The following is a 20,295-nucleotide window of genomic DNA, read 5'->3' on the forward strand; positions in this document are numbered from 1 at the left end:
AGGTTAAAATTGGGGTGAGGAGGGGCAAAAAACAGTTGACACTGGGATGAAAATGATACTCTGGAGGGAAGATACTGTAAGAAAACTCTTCAGAAAATAAACTTTTTAAATGAACTACTGATAATTTTATTAATTCTTTGGATTTGGTACAGTTAGGACTAGTAGGATTATATTCTTTCTGAGGATAGTTTAGTTAATAGACTGTTCAGTTTGGAAGACCTCCTTCATTTTTGTGTCAAAACTGTAGCCTTCACTAGCCTAAAAAGTCTGCTGAAGAAAACCACACCATTGCAGGAAATACTTGGAGGTGACTCAGTCTTTAGCTCATGTATGGGCTGCAGCTCAGTCCTTGTCACACTGTTGTTACATCAAAGCTGCAAAGAAACCGTGTTGTGGCACGGTTGTGTTGCTTGGTGAGTTGGATGACATCAATAATTGGTTCATTCATAAGGGTCCCCTTGGCTGAAACCCTACCTAGTCTCCAACTGGGTCAAACACAGACTTAATTATCTATTTAACGTGTATTACTGTTAAAAGTCAGTGGGGAAATTCTTGGCCGTGCTGAAATAGTTCTGCTGGTGACTTCATCGAGGCCGGCAATAAAACCTCCTACACCACATAAAGTGCAGAATGACTTTCAGCAAGTTGCTGAAAAGCTTCGTGCCTTAGTTTGCTCTTGAAAAACATGATGCATACATTACCTTTCTACCTGCAAACAGTCTTTAAGAAGATCAATTAGGTAGCGCTTTGAAATTAAAAAATGCTTTATACTGCCTGCTCTAATTATTATTATACATCTTAACATTATTCGAATACAGAATGCTTCAAAATATTCTTATTTCCATTTAATGATTTTTTTTCCCCCGTAGAAAACTTTGTAGATACAGGAGCCTTTTTTTCCTTTTGTAACCACAGTTAATGATACGAACATAATACAATATTATTATGTCTTCCAGGCTTTGTACTTGCTCATTGTTTTCTTTGATTTTCCTTTGAAAGACAGACCCTGACAGTTCAAAAGCTATTTACGCAATTTCTTTGATAGTAAACTGACTTGGTGGCTGGATCTCTCTGTCTGTCTGGGTGAGTGTGCACACCAGCACCCCTGGCTGATGCCATTCCCAGCAGATTATTGGGGACATGGCAGAGGGACTGAGGACAGCCGTGCCATAGCTCTGTCCCTGTGGAATACACATCCCTAGGCTGGCTGGGAGCAAACACTCTCACTGCCTGAACATTTGCAGCAAAAGCTTAAAATGTGTGTTGAAGAAAATATTGGCTTTCCCAATTTCTCATTTACATTCTCATTCTGTCTAATAAATTATAATAAAGTATTTACTGTTTTGATCGCAAAAGCAGTTTCTCTGCCTTTTTTTTTTTTGCTTTGGTTCTGTTTTGGGTGGGTATGCCAAGGTTTCTCCTGTTCGTTTTCTCACTTTAAGTGTGTCATTTGGTCATATTGGTGTCTTCATTCTAATGTTTATTAAAATGTTACTGTCACTGCCAGTCTGAGACTGTGAATCAGAACTAAGAATGTGTAATAGTTTATTTCACATTTGAGTAAATTTCTTCTACTACTTAAACACGATTATGGGTGGTGTTGATCTGAGATGAAGTTTAGGTTTGGCGATACAGAATGCCACTAATTTGAGTCTTCTTTTATTGCCATCTGCTGTGGGTGTTGCATCGACAAACATGGGGGTTTTTCTCTGAGTCTCTTTGTGGTGACAGAGGATAAGCTGATGCATCTGGAAAGCATCTTTCCTTGGGCCTCCGTGCAATTACCACCCTGCAGTGTGCACTTTGATGGTCCTTTGCCTGATGTGAAAAATCCACGTTTTGCCATTGCAGTGGTGGAGCACAGACAGCACCTACAGCAGCCTCCTGAAAGGCAGGTGGCCTGGTGGTTAAAAGCTTTGTTAAACATAAAATGTGCAATACCTATTTGTCGTGGATCTGACGGTAATTAAGAGTAATTCTTGAGGCAGCCATTGGTTCAAGGGCACTCTCCTTTTGCTCCTCACTCAGGAGCTCTGTGGTCTGATGGACTCTTGGGGAGTTTTTCTCTCAGCCCTGCACCGTGGAAAGGCCAGCTCCAGAACCATTCCCAACTCTGTGCTCCAGGGGAGTTTAGCAGGGAAGCAGCTGAAGATGTCTGCTGGGGTTTGAGGGGGTTTGCACCCCCTCCCCAGTTCCAGCAGGGTTAGATGGAGTGGATGGTTCATTGGTTCACAGGTAGCATCATTGAGCGTCTGTCTTTATACTGTTGTTGGCTTAGTTGTTTAAAACACTGACATGTTCTGCCCTGTAAGCTACAGAATTCTGTAAATGGAAATCCCTGAGCTGCCAAGACACTTCACACAATAATACAGGTTTAGATCTCGTGCAGGTTAACAGAGAGAAAATAGTGAGGGTAGGAGAGAAGTCCACCATCCTTGTTTACCCCCAATCTGTGGCATCTAAAAAAGCATGAAAAAACAACTGGAGCTGTTACCTCTGTAGTAATTTTTAATACACCAGGAAAAATTCCTATAACTGCTTGTACCTATATAATGACCCCACTGTTGCCCTCACCTCATCATTAATTATATAACACAGTCTGTGCTTTGGCTTTCATATGTTATGCAAAGTAATATATGATTTGCCATGGCAGCTGTAAAAAGGCACCTTTGTTGGCCATTTCCATGAGGGTAATTGGAGAAAAGGTGTGCTAGGTAATAAGGCTAACATAAAAAATGCCAAACTTAAACTAAATGCAAACACTTAACATTATTATCAAGACCATCTGATTCAAGTGCTTCCCTTTATTTTCATTTTCGCACATTTACAAGCCACCAGTTACCTGCAAGATATGTCAGAACTATGATTCATCATAATGAGGCTTGCATAGATGTGTGAGTGAGACAAGAGGAAATTTTCACAGAACTCACCATCTCTCATTAGAGCCACATAGCTGATCTTTTTTGCCTCTGGTTTTGTGCAGGTCACTTGAGAGTAAGGCTATCCAAGTACTTATTTTGCAAGGAATTATTACCTCGAAGAATTGAAATTATCATTAAGTACTATCCCAGTTACTGGAAGGATGGCTTAGTCCTGTGAAAAAAAAGTACCTACTAAGCCATGTTTTCCAGGAAGTATTCTCCAACAGAAGATTTTTTTATAAAGCTGATGCTGATAAATTTTCCTTTTTGGTTTATTAGCAAACTGGAATACCTTCAGAAATATAATGCAAGAAGTCTGCCTTTTGTCAGACTACTTTCACTCCAGCTGTATAAACCAAGGAATTATGCATTGTACTTACTAAGTAGGATATAAAACACCCCTTGTGGGCATTTCAGATTTTCTTTAAAAACTGCATAATAATGAAGAGACTGAGTAGATCTGTCCCTGGCTGCAGTGTGCCTGTGATTTTGGTGTCTGCACTGGCACTTCATTGCACTTTCTGCTTGCTCTTAGTTCACAGAGTCATAGTTTGGAAGGTGACCAGCTCCAACCCCCCTGCAATAAGCAAGGACACCTTTCACTACACCAGGTTGTTCAGAGCCTGCCCTTGAAAATTCCCGGGGATGGGCCATCCACCACCTCTCTGGGCAACCTGTTTCAGTGTTTTACCACCTTCATTGTAAACAATTTCTTCCTTGTATTTAAGGCAAACTGATCCTCTTTTCGTTTCAGACCATTGCCTCTCGTCCTGTCACAGCAGGCCCTGTGAAAAAGTTTGTCCCATCTTTATAAGCCCCTTTTAGGTACTGGAAGATGTCTCTCAGCCTGAACAGCCCAAACTCTCTCAGGAGAGGTGCTCCAGCCCTCTGATGATGTTTGTGGCTTCCTCTGTACCTCTTCCAACAAGTCCCTGTCTTTCTGAGCTGAGCACCCCGGAGCTGGACGCAGTACTTCTCATCATTCTCCCAACTCAGATCAAGCTGCTCTTTCCCTGGTGGGGCAGTTTTTAGCTGCTCTGTGGGTCAGGCAGGCTGAGGAGGCCGTGCAGGAGGTGGGTGTCCTTGCCTGTGCAGTGCCTGCTCGGGCCAGTGGCACCTGGAGCCTCCTGTTCCCTGCCAGGGCTGGATATCCACACGCCTTTTTCTGCCGCTGTTGGTAACCAGCTCTGTGATCTCCCTGTCTGGCAGTTTACACATATGGAAACATTTTTTTCCACCTTTCAGATTAATTTAAAGATGGGGATTAATTTAACTTTACAAAGTGCTTTTTGATTCCCAACTGAAAGCTACTGTAGTAGCTCAAAATACACCGATGGGCCAGCACTGGCTGAGGAGCTGTGATGTGTGTTGGTGTATTTGACAGTGATTTCTTTTTGCTTACCCTGACTCAGGGACTGAGGCAATCCTCTGTATTCCTTCTTTCTGTAGGTCCTTCTTCTCTTCTCTCTCAAAATTGCATCCACCTCACAATAAAAGTTAGGAATAAAATATCTGCTGAGTAAATAAATAAATACAACATATTTTGTTTTCAGGTGTTTTGGTTATAGTGGCAGTATCAGTGCATGATAGTCTTCATTAGGGGAGCATTATGATAAACCCACGTGGACAGGCCAAGGCAAGGGCTGCCTTTGGAATAATTCTTCTACACCACTTGGAAACACTGCACCTTTTATTCCAGGGAAAAACAAACAAAGAATGAAGAGTGGCAATAGAAACTTCTGATTAATTCCATGGCCAGGTGGCAAATGCATTACTTGTAGCAGTTCTCTGTCTCCAATGTTGGAAGGAAAAATCATAGTTAGAAGTGTTTTCTTCAGCCGTGATAGTGTTTTAGCACTGGCTTCCATTCTTTCTCACAGCTTTTAGCAGAACAGGTTTAAAGTCCTATGGTTTCTGTTTCAGTGTGTTTTCTCAAGTTTCCAGCTTGTGCCACAGTTTTTCTGGAGGCTTTATCTGAGAATATTCTGCTGTATTTCTTTGTTGTGAGGTGAGAATATTTTCACTGAAGTTTCTAGAACCCTAATAAAAAACAATCTAGTTACATTTCTTCTGTCACATTTTTTGGTGGTTCTTTGTGGTTTTCCACTTGCGTGTGGCTGTCTACAAATGGATTTAAGTGCTTGGACTTGGCTAATGAAGCAGATGGGATGTTGCTTTGGATCACATCATTGAAATTAAGTAAAAGTAACAAAAAAGAAACAAAAAATTAAAAACAAAGAATTAAATTAAGCTAACTAAGCAAAGAGCCCTCCCAGTGCCACATTAAAGGCTGTGGTAAAGCTTTTCAAAGCAAACAGTCGATGATTCCCCATTTCAGACGTTTCAATCCAATCTAGAAAGCTGTAGTAAATATATTGTAGGGAACATTCCTGCACTGGCAGGGGGGTAGACTAAATGAGCTATTACCAGTAGCTCTTTTCCATGTCTGACTGATAGTTGGCTAGGAACATGTTTGCTGCAGTCGCCAATTTTTTTTTTTCTTTTTCCTTTTTTTTCACTTGGAGAGCACTGGTGACATTGGCAGAAGAATGCTTCCTGTGTTTGAAAGAGGTTTGTATGGAAGGGTAGTCCCAAAAGCAGGCTATTTTCAGAGGAGGCATTGACACTGATAGCCTTAATCCTTTCCTAAAGGCTTTTTAGAAAGGTTTTCATAGGATCTGAGTCATGTGAGAGGGTGTGGTGGTATTGGGGATATCTGTGGATTAGCTGCTACACGTATTTTCAGGTCTTTTAAATTCACAGTCAAATGATCCTACATATATTAAAAGTGCCTTTTTTTTTTTTTTTTTTTTGGTAGTGTGTGAGTCATAGCTTTTGATTTTTCTTGGAATTTTTTCTTCCCTTCCCTTATAACCACTGTCCTTCTGGGTAGAAAAATAATTTCTTCAGCATGGTTGTGAAAGTGAGGTAGTGAATTTCTCTGTCTTTGTCTGCTGAACTCTACTATAAAAAAACATCTAACAGCAGTACAAATGAGAGTGATAGTGAGTTGTACTTAGCTCAGGTTTTCAGATATGTTTATAAAAGACTTTTTCCTTTAAAAGTGCACCTTGGTGGCAGCAACAGCGATAGGAGTTATTGACATTTTAAAAACTATGTCATTCTAATCAGGGATGTAGGTGATAAAACAGGTTATAGAGGGATGTTAATACTTATCCTACATCAATACTTTGACACTTACAGAAACTGTATCTTTTCCTAAATTTCTGACGTAAATATAATTCTCTTACAAACCTGGAAGGGTTGATTTTTTGATCCCTTTTGTTTAAAACATGAAACTTTCTCAAAACAGGCAGTATTATTTCACTTTATTAGTCTGACTGAAAGGCAGAGGAAAACAGATGAAAGGGCAAAGAAACGGTGAAGGGGAACACCAGATCAAAGCCTGTGTACAGATTTATCCTCCATGGCTCATTTTCCTGTAGAGGAACAGGTCTTAGTGTGCAGCATATTGAAACATGCTGCTGCTGCTCTTTGCTTCTCCTAAAACTCTGCTTACAGTAAAGCTGCAAAATAAAGAGCTGGATCGCTCTAAATTTCCTCTCTTCTCCTCACTCCTTTTTTTTTGTTCTCTCTTTTTTTCCCCACCATATGATGCCCAGGGACTCCAGAAAGCCTCGCTGAGAAAGAAAGGCAGCTCATGGGTATGATCAATCAGCTGACCAGTTTGAGGGAACAGCTGCTGGCAGCTCACGATGAGCAGAAGAAGCTGGCTGCATCTCAGATCGAGAAACAACGCCAGCAAATGGAGCTGGCTAAGCAGCAGCAAGAGCAGGTGAGTGATTATTACAGTGGCTTTCAGCTGAAATCATTTTCTAGAAGGGTTTTCCAGTAGTTCATCTTTTAGGCTTTGTGCTCTGAAAGCTGCTCCGCACCCAAAATCTTTTCCATTTGTTCTCCAAGGTGAAAAAGTTTGAGCAAAAGCGTAGCAGAAGAATGATTTAATTTGCAATATATCCATCTTGGATGTATTCTGGAAATATATATATGTTCAGAGCTAATAGTGCCAGGGTTGTTCAGCCCCTGCATGGGCCATTCATTTAAGAGTTGACTGGGAAGTCCTTGTGAGTCCCTTGCAACTCAGAATCTTCTGCAATTCTGCATTATCTTCCAATACTGTTTGGGTTTTTTTAGCTCTCTGTAAATAAACAGGCAAAGTCAGCCCTCCTGAATAATCCACCGAAACTGCTTTAATTCAGTAATACTGAATAGGTATAAAAAGAACAAAATGCAGCACTTGGATTGTAATGTGAGAAATGAAAAGGTTGGGTTTTGCCAGCTGTGGAAAAAAAGCAGAGATTAATATAAAGTCAGTGAACAAGTGTGACTTTTTTTTTTCTTCTGCACTTGAGAGGCTTGATTTGCAGTTCTTGCAAATATGCCTCTCACTGGAAATGCAAACATGGTTTTCACATGTGATCAGTTCCAATGTGCATACAAGGACATGCAACATTTTAGGCAAAAAACATAACTTTTCTCACATATTTCATGGTGCAGATTTTAACAGAAATTAATGTCCGCTCTTGTACTTGAACATGAGCAGAGAACATTTAGCTGTCTAGTTTAAAATTTTATCACAGGATTGCAGCTATGCGAGTTTCATAAAACTCACAAAATTTTTTGAAATCTGTCATAGTTGTCATATTCAGTGTTGGTATTGTATTTAAGCAAGCCTTAAGATTTTTAAACCACTGCTGATAACTTCAGACTTTTTAAGCCTTGGTTTTCCCTGTTTTTAACTATTTAAAAAACCTTATTTTAAACAAAGGGTGTTTTGGCCTCACACCTGAAATCCCACACAGAGAGAACAGAAGGGACTTACCTTAAGATGGAGAATTTGTGTGATACTTTTGTTAAAACAGCAAAGGTGGAGGGAGGAGTGAAGGTGGAATTGGCAAGATTCTTTCATGAGGAGACACCCTGTGTGAGCTTTTCCCTTTACCTTGCCTTTTCAAGTCACTGGTGCCACAGGATGGCTGAGGGATTTGAAAGTGAAAAAAAAATAATAAGACAATAGGAAAAGGCAATAAGAAATTAGGATAACTAGGATTTTTTTTTAAATTGAAGAGATTATGTATACTTCTGTATTATGGAGAAATTTAAGTATCCAAACTCTGAAGAAAATGTAGTGATAAAAAAATATTTTTCTTTCTTAAAGAAAGGCTCCAGAAAGAAAACATTTATTTAATCTGTTAGATGTGGAGCTAACTATAGTGAGTATTTCCTATGCAAATAGTCTAATAATAGAAAGGAAAAAAAATACCTAAGGGGAAGAAAACCCAAAATTTCTCCCATTGAGTTACCAACTGACCCTGAGATGTGTACACAGAACACAGGGGGGAAGAGCAGAGCTCTTTCTCATGTTTATGCTGCTGCACTGGCTGTTCATGAGAGCAGAGCTTCTGTGATAACTTAAAGTTTTTCTAATTCGCTTTTTAAGTTCAAGAATGGTTCATCTCCCTCTAGCCTTTACAGCTCTTAATTCCATCCTGTTAGTGTCTGCTTTTTCCTTCACAGTGTGTAAAATGTGCCCACAATGGCATTCACAATCATTTAGCAGAGAGGGAGGGTGGAAATCCTTATGGAAAAATTGCACTTGGCTTGAAGAGGAGACTTAGAACGGCTCCATCCCCTTCCATAAACTGGTTTTAGAGCTGAGCCTTGTAGCCTTGCCTGCCCCCTCAGTTTCTTGCAGCTGATACACTCATGGAAGAGCCAGTGATTTTTCCAAACTCAGTTCCAGTCTCTTTGTGCCTGTTTCTACAGGAAAAAAAATACACTAAGAACCTTCCTCCATGGTGTCAGATTGCCATTTTTTTGGAATTTTTGTGCAGGTGGTGCCAAACAGAAGAGTAATTCTGGCCGTTGAACCTTTTTGCCTTTTCTACCTTCCTCCACTATTTTTCAGTTTCTCTGCTGGTATTGTTCTCTCTGCTGGGGAACTTCAGCAGTGCCATTTCAGTAAGATTTTTCCTGAAATAGGTATTTGTCTCCAATCCAGCACAACATTTTCGATCAGATTCCCTTTCTCACCACTATTAGCAATGAATTGTTCCTGAACATGTGCCCCTTGCTTCAGTAGCAGTCTCCAGGCTGCTGCCACCCACCCTCAAAGGTTTCTTAGCTCAGTGGAGAGGTTTAAAGAGCTAAGGAGGGTCAAATTTTCCTGTGGATGGACTCTGGGAATGGTGATCCATGTCTCATGTTTCTTCTGTGCAATTTCTTCACAGATTGCAAGACAACAGCAGCAGCTTCTGCAGCAGCAACACAAAATTAACCTTCTCCAGCAGCAGATCCAGGTCAGAGACACGTCTCCTCCTGTGCCCCTGTTCTCCCTCTCCCTTTCCCTTTCCCCACTCTTTCCCTCAGCCATTTCTGCCATAGTTTCCTCAAGAATCTCTGCAGTTGGCTGGCACCTTGTTTATGGAAACACATGAGGATTTTACCTGCCATTTAACAAAAAAGATCAGTTTCTGGAGGGCCTTCTGTGATTAACATGGTTCCTGTAGGGTCAGGAAGAAGAGGTTAGAGGAGCTGGTCATGCAAACAAGCATCTGCAGGACCAAATCCTCTTTCCTCAGGAGTGACAAAAGCACTGCCAGAAGGAGTTTGTTTGGAGCTGATGTCCTGCAGCTCTGTTTTTGAGGCTTTGCTGTGGCAGTTCTCTTCAGTGATTGATAATCAAGTGCACCTTCTTGCCTCTGCCTGAGGTGTTGGAAGTCTGGAAATTTTTATTTGTGGTGAAGTACCGTGTGAGTGAGAAACTGGTCAGAAGCTTGGTTAGATTCAGGAGAGCAACTGTGCAAGTTCCAGGTTTATTCCCTGTAGTAGAAAAAGTTGTTAAACCAGCATAACCAGTAAACTTTATTTAGCCTCTTTTTTCCTTAATGTATTCAGAAGTTTCTTTTCATGCCATTGACTGTATTGCATTACTTTTCTTCCATGTGCATGCCCCTGTTTTGGGAACAATGTAAATCAGTTTGCCTGTGAAGGTTTTAACACAATAACAAAGGAGAGGTTTGACTTCTTACCCTGATCTAGGATCGGGGTAAAATCTCTGCTTGTTTAATTAGGCAGTTTTGTACAGAACATTGCAAGTTTTTGTAGACTGTGTTTGTTCAGTAGCAACAGGATTCTCCTTCCAAAGCTTTTCATCAGTATTTCAGAGTGAGTTGCCTAAAATTATCAATCACAATTGTAACCCATTTAAGAAAACTCAATTCCAGCCAGATCAGAGGAGCTGTATGGCTTCATACTAGAAGAAAATTTGTCTCTACCATTCCAGAGGACATTCTGTCTGTATCAGGACTTGCATTTTTATGAAAAACTCCTGGGAAGGTCCACCCCTCTGTTATAAGGCAACTTCTATACAAGATGTGCTTTGCTGAAAATAATTCTGAGATTGATACGGCTCGGTTTGGCCTCGACCTCTGTGCTCTTTTTTTCTTCTTTAATTTGTGTGTGGGAGGGATTTTTTTTATTGCTGCATTTTGAATTAGACTTTAAAAGAATAACAATAGCAAAACCTGTACAACAGCAAGGAAAATATTTATATTTTTAGCATTTAGCTATGGCAGCGAGAGAGGAAGTTGTCTTATAAGCAGTGAATAAAAATAAATTGAAGTAACATAATTTGACCCCAACCCTTTCAAGTTTTAACGCCGTGTAGATAAGAATGAAGTATGTTGTTTTTAGGGTAGTGAAGAAAACCCTGGTTATTGATAATGAGATATAGAGCCTTTCATCTCTTGATCCCTGGTCCAAGTCTGACCTAAGTCAGTAGTAAATGAAAGTCAGCCCACTACCATCTGATAGAAGCTGCAGTCCTTAGAGATGATTTGGAGGTCTGTCTCAGGGGATTTCAGATGAAATATTGACCCTGCCGAGGTCAGAATTTCACCCCCAGGGTCCACTTCACACAAACCCCAGCAGATTTGTGGCACCCTCCTTTTGGATGGTCAGGCAGGAAAGGTCAGGAATTGAGCAGCAGAGGGACAATTCTCTCATTCTCACAGAGCTTATCTGTTTCTGGTGAATTTTGGTTATACTGCACAGGCAATCTGGAGAGTTCCATGCCTGTATGATCCTGAGGTCTCATGGACCCTGGTTGAAGCCCGTAACTCTGAAGGGAAAAAACATTTAAAAATAATAATTTAAAAATCCTTATTGACAGTGAATACAAAGCAAAATATTTCTCCTCAATTCCTGACTGGTAGAGAAGAAACAATTCTTAAGGAAATCACCCTTTGTATATAAATTAAGACAATGAAGGCACCCTAATATGCCCATTTTTAAAATGGTCAGTGAGTTTACAGCCAGCTTATAGGCAATGGTAGGTGGAAGAAAACTGTGACAAGAATGTAGTTGTGAGTTCAGCTTTTCTGACCTTGCCCTAATTAATCTAACAGGCTTCTGTCACACTGGCCTGAAGATCTGAAATAGCATTAGATTTATTGACAGGGAAATATTCCTGCAAAGAGTGGATAACTATTTGACTTAGGTGCAGCTGAATGATTGTGCTGTAGTTCTGAGCACAACTTATTTATGACAAAGGAATCGTTTTACTTGAGCCAATTTTTTTCTAAGCTTGCAAGAGTTGCCATAATTCCAGATAAGTTATTACACAGAAAAAAAGCTGTGAAATATTGTACGGAAAGCATAATACCTTAAGGTTAAAAAAAAAGCATAACCTGGCTGACCCCATGATTTATGAGCCCTTTCTCTCAGTGTGCTAACTTGGAAACAGTTCCCTCTCTCCTTACCCCATCACACAATCACTGATACACAATACATAACCAGGGAGAGACATCTCTCTCCTCCTTAAAAGACTCCAAATGCTCGGTGTAACTACAACTCAATTAAACTGGCACTTCTGTGATGCTGGAAAAAGATGCTTTAGTTCCTTGAGCTTAGAAAAAGGTACCTGACATGTGAGTCTCTAATTGACATGTCCTTTCCAAGCCCACCTCTTCTGAATTAATTGGAAGGTGGTGTCACTAAAACAGAAAGCAAGGAGTTTGTACAGAGAGATAAGTAAACTGGAGAAAAGTTGCAGATTAGATTAAATTTGAGAGCCTGTACGACCTCATAATGCTAGAATGGGTGCTAGATGGGATTTTGTGTTTTGGCAAATGTCTGTAATTTTTTTTTCTGGTTTTCAGGATGTTCTAGACCTAATTTGTGAAGAGGTTTGAGTTTCTCTGAGTAATTAACTAACCCTCCCCCATTTGTTTTTACGCGGCTTTGGAATGCATCCTCCCATGCACACTGCTTTCTGTTCTGCCTAATCTTTGTGTGTGAGGTTTTCACTGGAACAGTTTCTGCCTGCCGAGTATTTGTGGTGTTCTCCCCTGCACCCCTCAGTCATGCTGTTTTACCATAAATGGAGCTGGAACCTGTGTTTTGACAGCTCCTGTGCCTCAACAACCCCAAAGATTTCGGGCTGTATTTCGGAATGGTTGTGGTTTGCAGCTGTAGAGCAGGCTGACACCCCAGTACAGCTCAGCAAGTTCCTGGATTCAGTTTGGTTCTGGTCCTTGAGGGCCTCTAGGGAACTCTCCTGGTTACCTGCTCATCTTTTGTGAGGCCATGATCTGCTCCCTGGTGCCCTTACTCTAGAACCTGGGGCAGAGGGTGGAAGAAACTTGGAAGATGCTCCTGATGCAGAATCCCTCAGTACACCCCAAAGGTGTCCCTCTTCAAAGGGTGTCTCTGAAACACAAAGTTTCGAGGGGTCGTGCAGTTCACTGGCTCGGAGAAAAAGTGTAGCCCAGGATGATGATGGAAGGGTTTGCTTTGAAGCTCAGTGATGAATGTCACTTTAATTGAACTATATTTAAAATGAAATATGGTTGTTAAAATTCATAAAGCAATTCATATTCAGTAGGGCACTGTTGATAAAATAGGTCAACCTTGCAGCCCAAATTGTGATAAAACTGATACTGCTAATCTCACAATTTTGTAGAAAACCTGACAGTGTTTTATGTTTTTCCCTCAAGCCCCAGTTCTTGGAGTCATGTGATGACAAAAATGCCAGCTTTCATTTCTCCAAAATGTAAACTTCCAACTCTCATATTTCCAGGCAGAATCTGAAACCATGAGCACTACAAGTTCCAAAATTAGAAGGCAAACAAAACAGAGGCCAAATGCTGTTTTCTAATCTGTTCTGATTTTTAGTCAAAATTTTTTTTGGAGAGCCCAGCTCAAGATCTTGGAACACTTCAGGTTGCCAATAATGTAAAACTAAAATCTCAAAGCAGCAGGAAGCAACAACACTGCTTTACAGTGTATCTAACATTTAGGCCACAGTTTTGTTTGACTTTTTTGGTTTAATACTGTCAGTACTTGGTTACTAATTTGTATTCTTTTCTTAGTGACATGCTTAGCCCAAGAACCAAGTGCATTCTGAAACTTGAGGGCAATTCCTGCCAGACAGTAACCATTTGATGACTGTGTGTTTTAGGAGAGGGTTTTCATTTTCCTTCAGAGCTAGAGCAGATGTTTTAATAGGAAAACAGTTTTGTGGAAAGTTTGGACCTCTGAGAATGAGGGGGTCCCAACTAAATTCTGATGCAAAGCTGGAATGAGTGTCTCTGGCCTACTCCAGCTGTTACCAAATGCCTGAAATATCAGAATTAATCTCTTCAACACCGAAGTTGTGTTTAAGAGGGAATAATTTTATTCAGGCTTGAAGGTGCAGGTAAGAGATTCTGACCTAAAGTGGGCAAATGATTCTGCTAGAGGGTTTCTTATGTACATTCTCTCTGTGCATAGCACAGATTACCCAATTGCCATAAATCCCACCCCAGGTTCCCAGAGATCCAGTCCTTTGTTTTGTCTGTCCCTGCATTCCTGGCCCGGATGTCTTCTCCTTATCTCCCAACCTTGCTGTGAGCAGCTTTTGCAGGCCTTATTTCTCTGCTAAAACTTCCACAGGCACAGTGAAAATTGAATTAACCCTTTTAGTGTCACACCTGCCAGGTGGGGTGTGGCTTTGCCAGCTCCTAGGTGGAAAGTTCACCGTGGCCTCGATGGCCTCAGGCTTTGCAGACCCTCAGCAGCTTGTCTAGAGGGATGTGGGCACCACAGCCCTCTGGGCATGGAGCACTGTAAGCTTTCTGGCTGCCCTGCATGTCCTCCCAGCCCCAAAGAAGGCTCTCCTTTGTGAGTCTGGATCCAGTTTCCATCCTCCCACCCGCTCTCAGCTGGCTGTGTCCCTTTCCCCATGAGTTGTGCTGGTGGGTGAAGAGGCCTGGCTGCACTAGTGTGTTCTCAAACCAGAATATTCCCATTCTCGTTGCCTTCTGAGGTTTAAGAAGTTGTTCCAATTTGGAAAGTAATACAATCTTGAACCTAGAATTTCCTGCAGGATGGCTAGGCCGTTTTTCGGCCAGATCTGTTTTTCAAAATGTATCTGTATTTTTGGGGAGGAAAGAAGGATTTGGTTTCCGAGTTACACAGAAGTTCAGCAAAATATTTCTTAAGCTTAACGTGTAAAGTTTTGAAATGACACAGTTGTTATTGTCAAAACTTTCCAAACAGCAAGAAATTCTGGATTGATTCCAGTCTTCCAAAACAGTGGTAGAGACCTGCTTCCAGAGTGCTTTAGATACCACAGTTTAACCATGCAGTTATTTTTGTTGTTTAGATTTGTTGTTTGTTTTGAACTTCTCAGGTGAGCAATCATCTGTTATCCAGAGCTGCATGGTAGTTAGGCCTGTTTGTGTTCTTTTTATTTTGTTAGAAGGTACCAGTTGCTCTTTTTTGTTGAGAGAAGACACAGATTAATTGACTGTACAAAAAGAAATGTGAAGATTTTTTTTTCCCTGTCCCAACAAGTTTGCAGTCTTAAATTATACTTCCAACATGACTAAACCTTTCATTTTCTGTCTGCTGCTTAAACAAAAAACCTCCAGTAGGCCTATATGAGCTAAATACTTGGAGAACTTTGGGCTTGTATTAAGGAGGGTAGAGATCCTTACTCTTAATCTTTGCCCTGCCAGTGTCTCCTCAGTGCAGCCACAAGGTCTTGGGGCATTTCTTTCCTGGTCCCCAACCTCTCCCATGTCTGTAACCAGAGTTCTCTAGAGGCTTCAAAGGGCTGGAGATGGTGAGTCCTTCACTGGAGACCCAAAATTGAGCAGCTGCTGCACAAGGGCTGGGTTACAGATTTTATTATTTATTTATTACAGATTTAATAATGCCTGTTGCTTCTGGATTCCCGTTTTCCCCGGGAATTCTGCTGTTCTGACAACTCAGTGACAGCAGAGCAGTGCTTTGTGATGCTACAATCACTTTGCAAGCTCTTGCAAGGCAGAACAGTGTTGGGTTTTCCATAATTAGAGTCTTCTTTGCATATTAGAGAGAGGTGAGGACAAAAGGTTTCCTTGCTAAGACAATAAAGCTGTTGAAGTGAGGGCCTGATCCAACTCCCACTGAACATGGAGAAAAGGCTCTTGTTTGTATTAGTGGGAGTTTAATGAGACCTTTCTTCAGTAGGAAACTGTGAGAAAGTATCTTCCTCCTCACTCTCCAAAATATTTTTAGAACAGGCTCTGTCCACTGAAATGGTTTGTTTTTTCTTTTGTTTTGTTTTGCCAGCGTGGATATGACAAGCTGTGACTGCGCAGTCAAACTGAACAGTCTCGTGGATGTGGGGACATTTTGTCCAAATTCATCATGTGTCAGGAGCAGCTGTTTTCCTGCAACTTATAAACATGGGCATACTGGATTCAGTGAGACCCAAAAAGGAGTCACACTGCAGCCTTTCCCATGACTTTGCAACCTCTTCCCAAACCACTGACGTTGCCAGCAAAGAGGCAAAACAATTGTTCCTCACAAAGCTCTGCAGCTGATGTCCTATCAGTTATCAGAATGACTTGCCTGTCCCTTGAGGAGGAAAAATCCCCTGGGAAAGAAGTTATTCAAAACCACACACATACACGTACACAAACCCAAAAACATGTGAACAAAAAAACCCCAAGACAACAACAACAAAATAAAAAAACAAAGACAACACAACAAAAAAAAAACCCATAAAAAGGAACCCAAGGATGGGGGAGGAAATAAGAAAAGAAGGAAAAAAAAAAAAAAAGTCAGTCTGAATGAGCTAATTGCTTTCTGTCTTCTCAGCTTCCGTTAATAATATTTGTGTTAGTCTGGACTTTTGAGTAGTAACCTGTGCATCTTCATTTCTTCCCTTACCAGGAAAATTAAGTTATGTAAAAGCTTGTTGAGGTCTTTTTCTGTACTTCTTTCAGAGTGGAGTATCATTTTGCACCATGGTTTTAACTCCAGAGATAACCCTTAGCAAGTTTCTACGGGCAGTTTGATCTCAGACCTTTTCTGTACCCAAATCCAAATTTGTTGAGTGAAGTAGGTGTGCCAGGGCAAACCAGGAGTATCTGCTTAAAACTTTGATGAGCTCAGTTGGTCAGAGCATGGTGCTAACTTTGCCAAGGTTGGAGGTTTGATCCCCATATTCCCTGAGGAACTGAGCCCTTGTGGGTGGGGCCCTTCAAACTCAGAATGTTCTGTGATTCTGTGAACTTGAATTTATTGAAAATGCAAGGGCATGTTTGATTGAGGGTAAATCAGCTTTTTTTGTCTATGCTGAGCTACTTGATTGCAGTAGCACTTGCTTTCTCCAGTGCTACTGGTCCAAATGTTCTCAAAATATAACACACTTTTGAACTTCGTGACTTCTTTTCTTGCAGTTTTAGCATCTTTTCTTAATTTACTTTCTGTTACTGAGCTTTCAGTGTTCCCATTTTCCAGTTCTCTCACACAATCACAAGGGAAGGCCAGAAACTTTTTTTTTTATTATTAAAAACCAGAACACTGAAACACCCAAAATAATCCAGCATCTAAGACTGTAAGAAAAAGGCCAGCAGTCAGATCCAGTCATCTCATCTGGCAGCACTGTGCTTCAAGGCCTCATCTTGATCTCTCTCTCCTCAGCCGGCATTTCAGGGCCCTGTATTTTTGTTTTGTTTAGTTTTCAGGTCTCCTCTCCAATTTCTGTGTCTCTCACCCATCAACTTTGACCATTTTTTTCCACTTTCAGCTCCCTGGTACTGAGTAACCTTTCTTATGCAACCATTCCTCCCCACAGCAACTTCTCCTTCCTGCCATCCCTCCCTTTCCCCTCCTTGTCTGCATTTCCATGGCCCCATTAATGGGTTTGTGTGGCCTTTTATTGGCTGGAGAGCAGCACAGGTCATTTTGTGGGTGTTTTTGTTCGGAGTGGGTGGCGTGGGGTGCATTTTGTGTAGGTATTTGCACAGGAGCAGGAGGTGCCACGTGTAAGTGGCTGGAGAAGCTGAGCATGAACTCTTCATGGCCTTGCTCTTGTCTGTGTGGAGTGTGTGTAATCCTGAGCACCTCTGCTGCACAGCCAAAAAAGGCTGATGCTGCTGCTGCCTCTGCACTAAGGTAAAGCAGAAGATAACAATAAATTTTTTACTGCTGGCTGGCAGAGGTGTTTAGGATGTGTTTTCTTTATATCTTCATCCGCCCCTAATTGAAGATGCTTTAAAATTGAATGACTAGCAGTCAAAACGTGTTTGCTTCAAGCTGAGAAGAAAAATGCTGGTGTCTCTTCTTCCAAACTGATTGCGCTTTGTACACAACTGACAGCCACAGTCACTTTGAGTGACTGATAAGTGGGAAGCTTTGCCACTTATCAAGGAATGCACGCTGAAAAGAAAGGACTGGAGCTGTTCAGATGCTTTGGCATGTTCAAAATAACATCTCACATCAGTCAGGCTCAGAAGCACTAGGAGACATTTCAAAATAAACTTTATATCTATCTATCTATCTATCTATCTAGAGGCAAAAATTCAATTTAACAGACAAATCGCTGTGTGGCATCACATTGGCTCTGAAAACGAGAACATCATTACAAGGGTCACCAGTTGCAAAATGACTCAGATGGCTGTGTAATTGGAGAGCATTTATTTTAGGGTCTCACCCCCCAGAACAAAACAAATTTTGAAAATTCACAACTGCATATTATTCTGGTGATTTCTCTAAATTGGGGGTTTGGCCCTGTTGGCCAAGTAATATTTATGTTTATGTGGCACAGGACATCCTGAGGGATCCCAAGGAGGATGAAAGGAACTCTAAGCTAAATTCAGATCTCATTTATTTCCTCTACAATATTATGGAATATGCTTGGGATTGCGTGGCTTTTACTCAGAAAATGATCCTTAAGGTTTCTTTAGGGGTTTACTGTGTTTTGTAGTGATGCATAGCATGAATAGAGGATGTAATTTTTTGGGTAAATGTTTGTTAATGTTACTTTTTCGTGATATATTAGGAGATTCTGACCTGCAAGAGTGTGAGGGTACATTTTTCTTGTCCTGACTGTAATGACAGTGGTGTCAGGCAGTGTAGGGTGGGCTGGTCCACTGGATGGGAAAATGTTTCACCCTGCCTGAGCTGGGGTTTACCTGTTAGATAGACAAGCACAGGTACTCAGAGCTGAGAGATGGGATGGGAATCTCCAGTGGGAGGACAAGGAGACACAAGCAAGGGGTGTGTAATATCCCAGACTGGAATTTGGACAGAACACAGTGTTGATCTACATCCATTAGCAGTACTCAAACAAAGAAAAACAAAACCTGCTGCCAGGTTTACAACTCTACAACACTGGGAGTGTTGGTGTCAAAGGACCATTATCTTTTATGATTCTAAGCGCTGGGCATCTCATTCTCTCTAAAATGGTTGCTTTTCTAGCCAAAATGGCTGTGTTTGAGATGTGAATTATGTTTGGCTTCCAAGGTTGCCACCAGCACCCATACCTGTGTCAAGAGGGGGAGATTTGAGGATCATTTAGTTCCTGTTGCCCCTGACTTGCTTTTTTGACTCTCCGCTTGCCACTTTAGGCGGTCACAACTCTGTTTTGATGGCTCATTCAAAGCAGAGCACTTCAGACTCTCTCCTGGGACAGTGGCTTCAAAAGATCAGCAGGAAAAGCCTGGTTCCACCTGCTGAATCAATACCATTGTCTTCACCATCTTGGACTTTCCTGGGACATCCTGGGTGTCCAAAAGCTGAGGATGCCTTACCCTGCATGGCTTAGGGGACAAGATGAGCTCACTCTGCCAGAGGGAACAGTTTTGGTTCAGTTCTCTGCTTGCTGTCCCTGCTGCTGCATGGCAGTGTGCAAATTAAAGTGGAGGGCAGCTGCTTGTGCTTGGTGTTGGTAAGAAGAGTGGATGAAATATTTCATAATTCCTCCAGGGGTTGTGATTGGAGGGATGATGTGAATGACCCCCCCCGACTTAAAATTTTGGTGAAATAGAGGGAAAGGAGCAGTTGTCTTGTGAAAGTCTCAGTTGGAAAAAATTACCTGGAGGGTCATGGATCTCGTGTCAGCTGTGTTTATTTTGCATCTTGTGTAGAGTCTCCATTGAGGTTCACTTTTCATATGAAAGTTGAATATAATCTGTAACGGTTAAATAATTTTAAGGAACCACTTCAGATTTTTAGTCAAATTGATTTAAAATCTCCTCTGAAGAGATTTACAGGTATATGTCAGAGTTTCTTGTATTTAGAAGTTAAATAAAAGAATTTAAATTACAAGATAAGCAAAATAAAGTTATAAAAAATAAAATGAAGACTTACATGGACAGTAATAATAATGAAATGGGACAAATTTAACTCACAGTACTTGGAGTTCATAAATATTTGATACAGTGAGTGAACTAGTTTTGCAATGTATGTTTTATAACATTTTTATCAAATCTGACTTATGTAAAAAATGATAGTGATACTATTCAGCAAATCATTTTAAAGTTGGAACTTGGATAGTTTCAACAAAACAAGCAATTTAAAATGGATTTGGACAGAAATTGTTGCAATATTTCTATACTCTCGTGTGCTGTGAACACTGTGTGCAAAGAAATACATTATTTAGGTAACAAAGTAAGGCATTTGAAAATTACAAGTGCCAGAATTAAGTGAAATAGATACCTTTATTTTATTCTCATGTATCTCTGCCATACAAGTTGAATAAAAAAATTGTATTCCAGAATTACATGATGATATAATTGTAAACCCTACTCACAAGTGGAAAAATCAAAATTATGTTGACAACCTTAATTCTGACCTTCCCTAATGATCGATTCCTTGACTTTTCATCCAGTGCAGCATTATTTTGGCTGGTTTTCTGTGTGGTGTGGATGGCTGTGAAAGCACAGAATGCTGCCACATTCTCTATGCTTTAGCAAAAAAAAGCCAAAAAAAAAAAACAAAAACCAAACCCTGAGGGTGATGGTGCAGTATTTGATGGAACCTGTTGTAGCATTTGTGCCTTTAAAGCTCTCTGTGGTGGGAATGTGTTTTCTTA

General features: G+C 40.8%; 1 protein-coding gene across 22 annotated transcripts in view; it reads left to right on the forward strand.

Moving 5' to 3' along the window:
• The window catches only part of SOX5 (SRY-box transcription factor 5), a 600,060-nt gene that overhangs the window by 451,018 nt on the left and 128,747 nt on the right, over window positions 1–20,295 (forward strand). For all 22 annotated transcript variants that reach the window (XM_063395247.1, XM_063395244.1, XM_063395243.1 and 19 more), the window contains 2 exons: window positions 6,545–6,717; window positions 9,173–9,241. In XM_063395247.1, coding sequence (XP_063251317.1) covers window positions 6,545–6,717; window positions 9,173–9,241 — 242 coding nt within the window. The remainder of the gene's footprint in view (window positions 1–6,544; window positions 6,718–9,172; window positions 9,242–20,295) is intronic.

Source organism: Prinia subflava, chromosome 4, assembly GCF_021018805.1.
Source record: "Prinia subflava isolate CZ2003 ecotype Zambia chromosome 4, Cam_Psub_1.2, whole genome shotgun sequence".
In the NCBI taxonomy this organism is placed as follows: domain Eukaryota; kingdom Metazoa; phylum Chordata; class Aves; order Passeriformes; family Cisticolidae; genus Prinia; species Prinia subflava.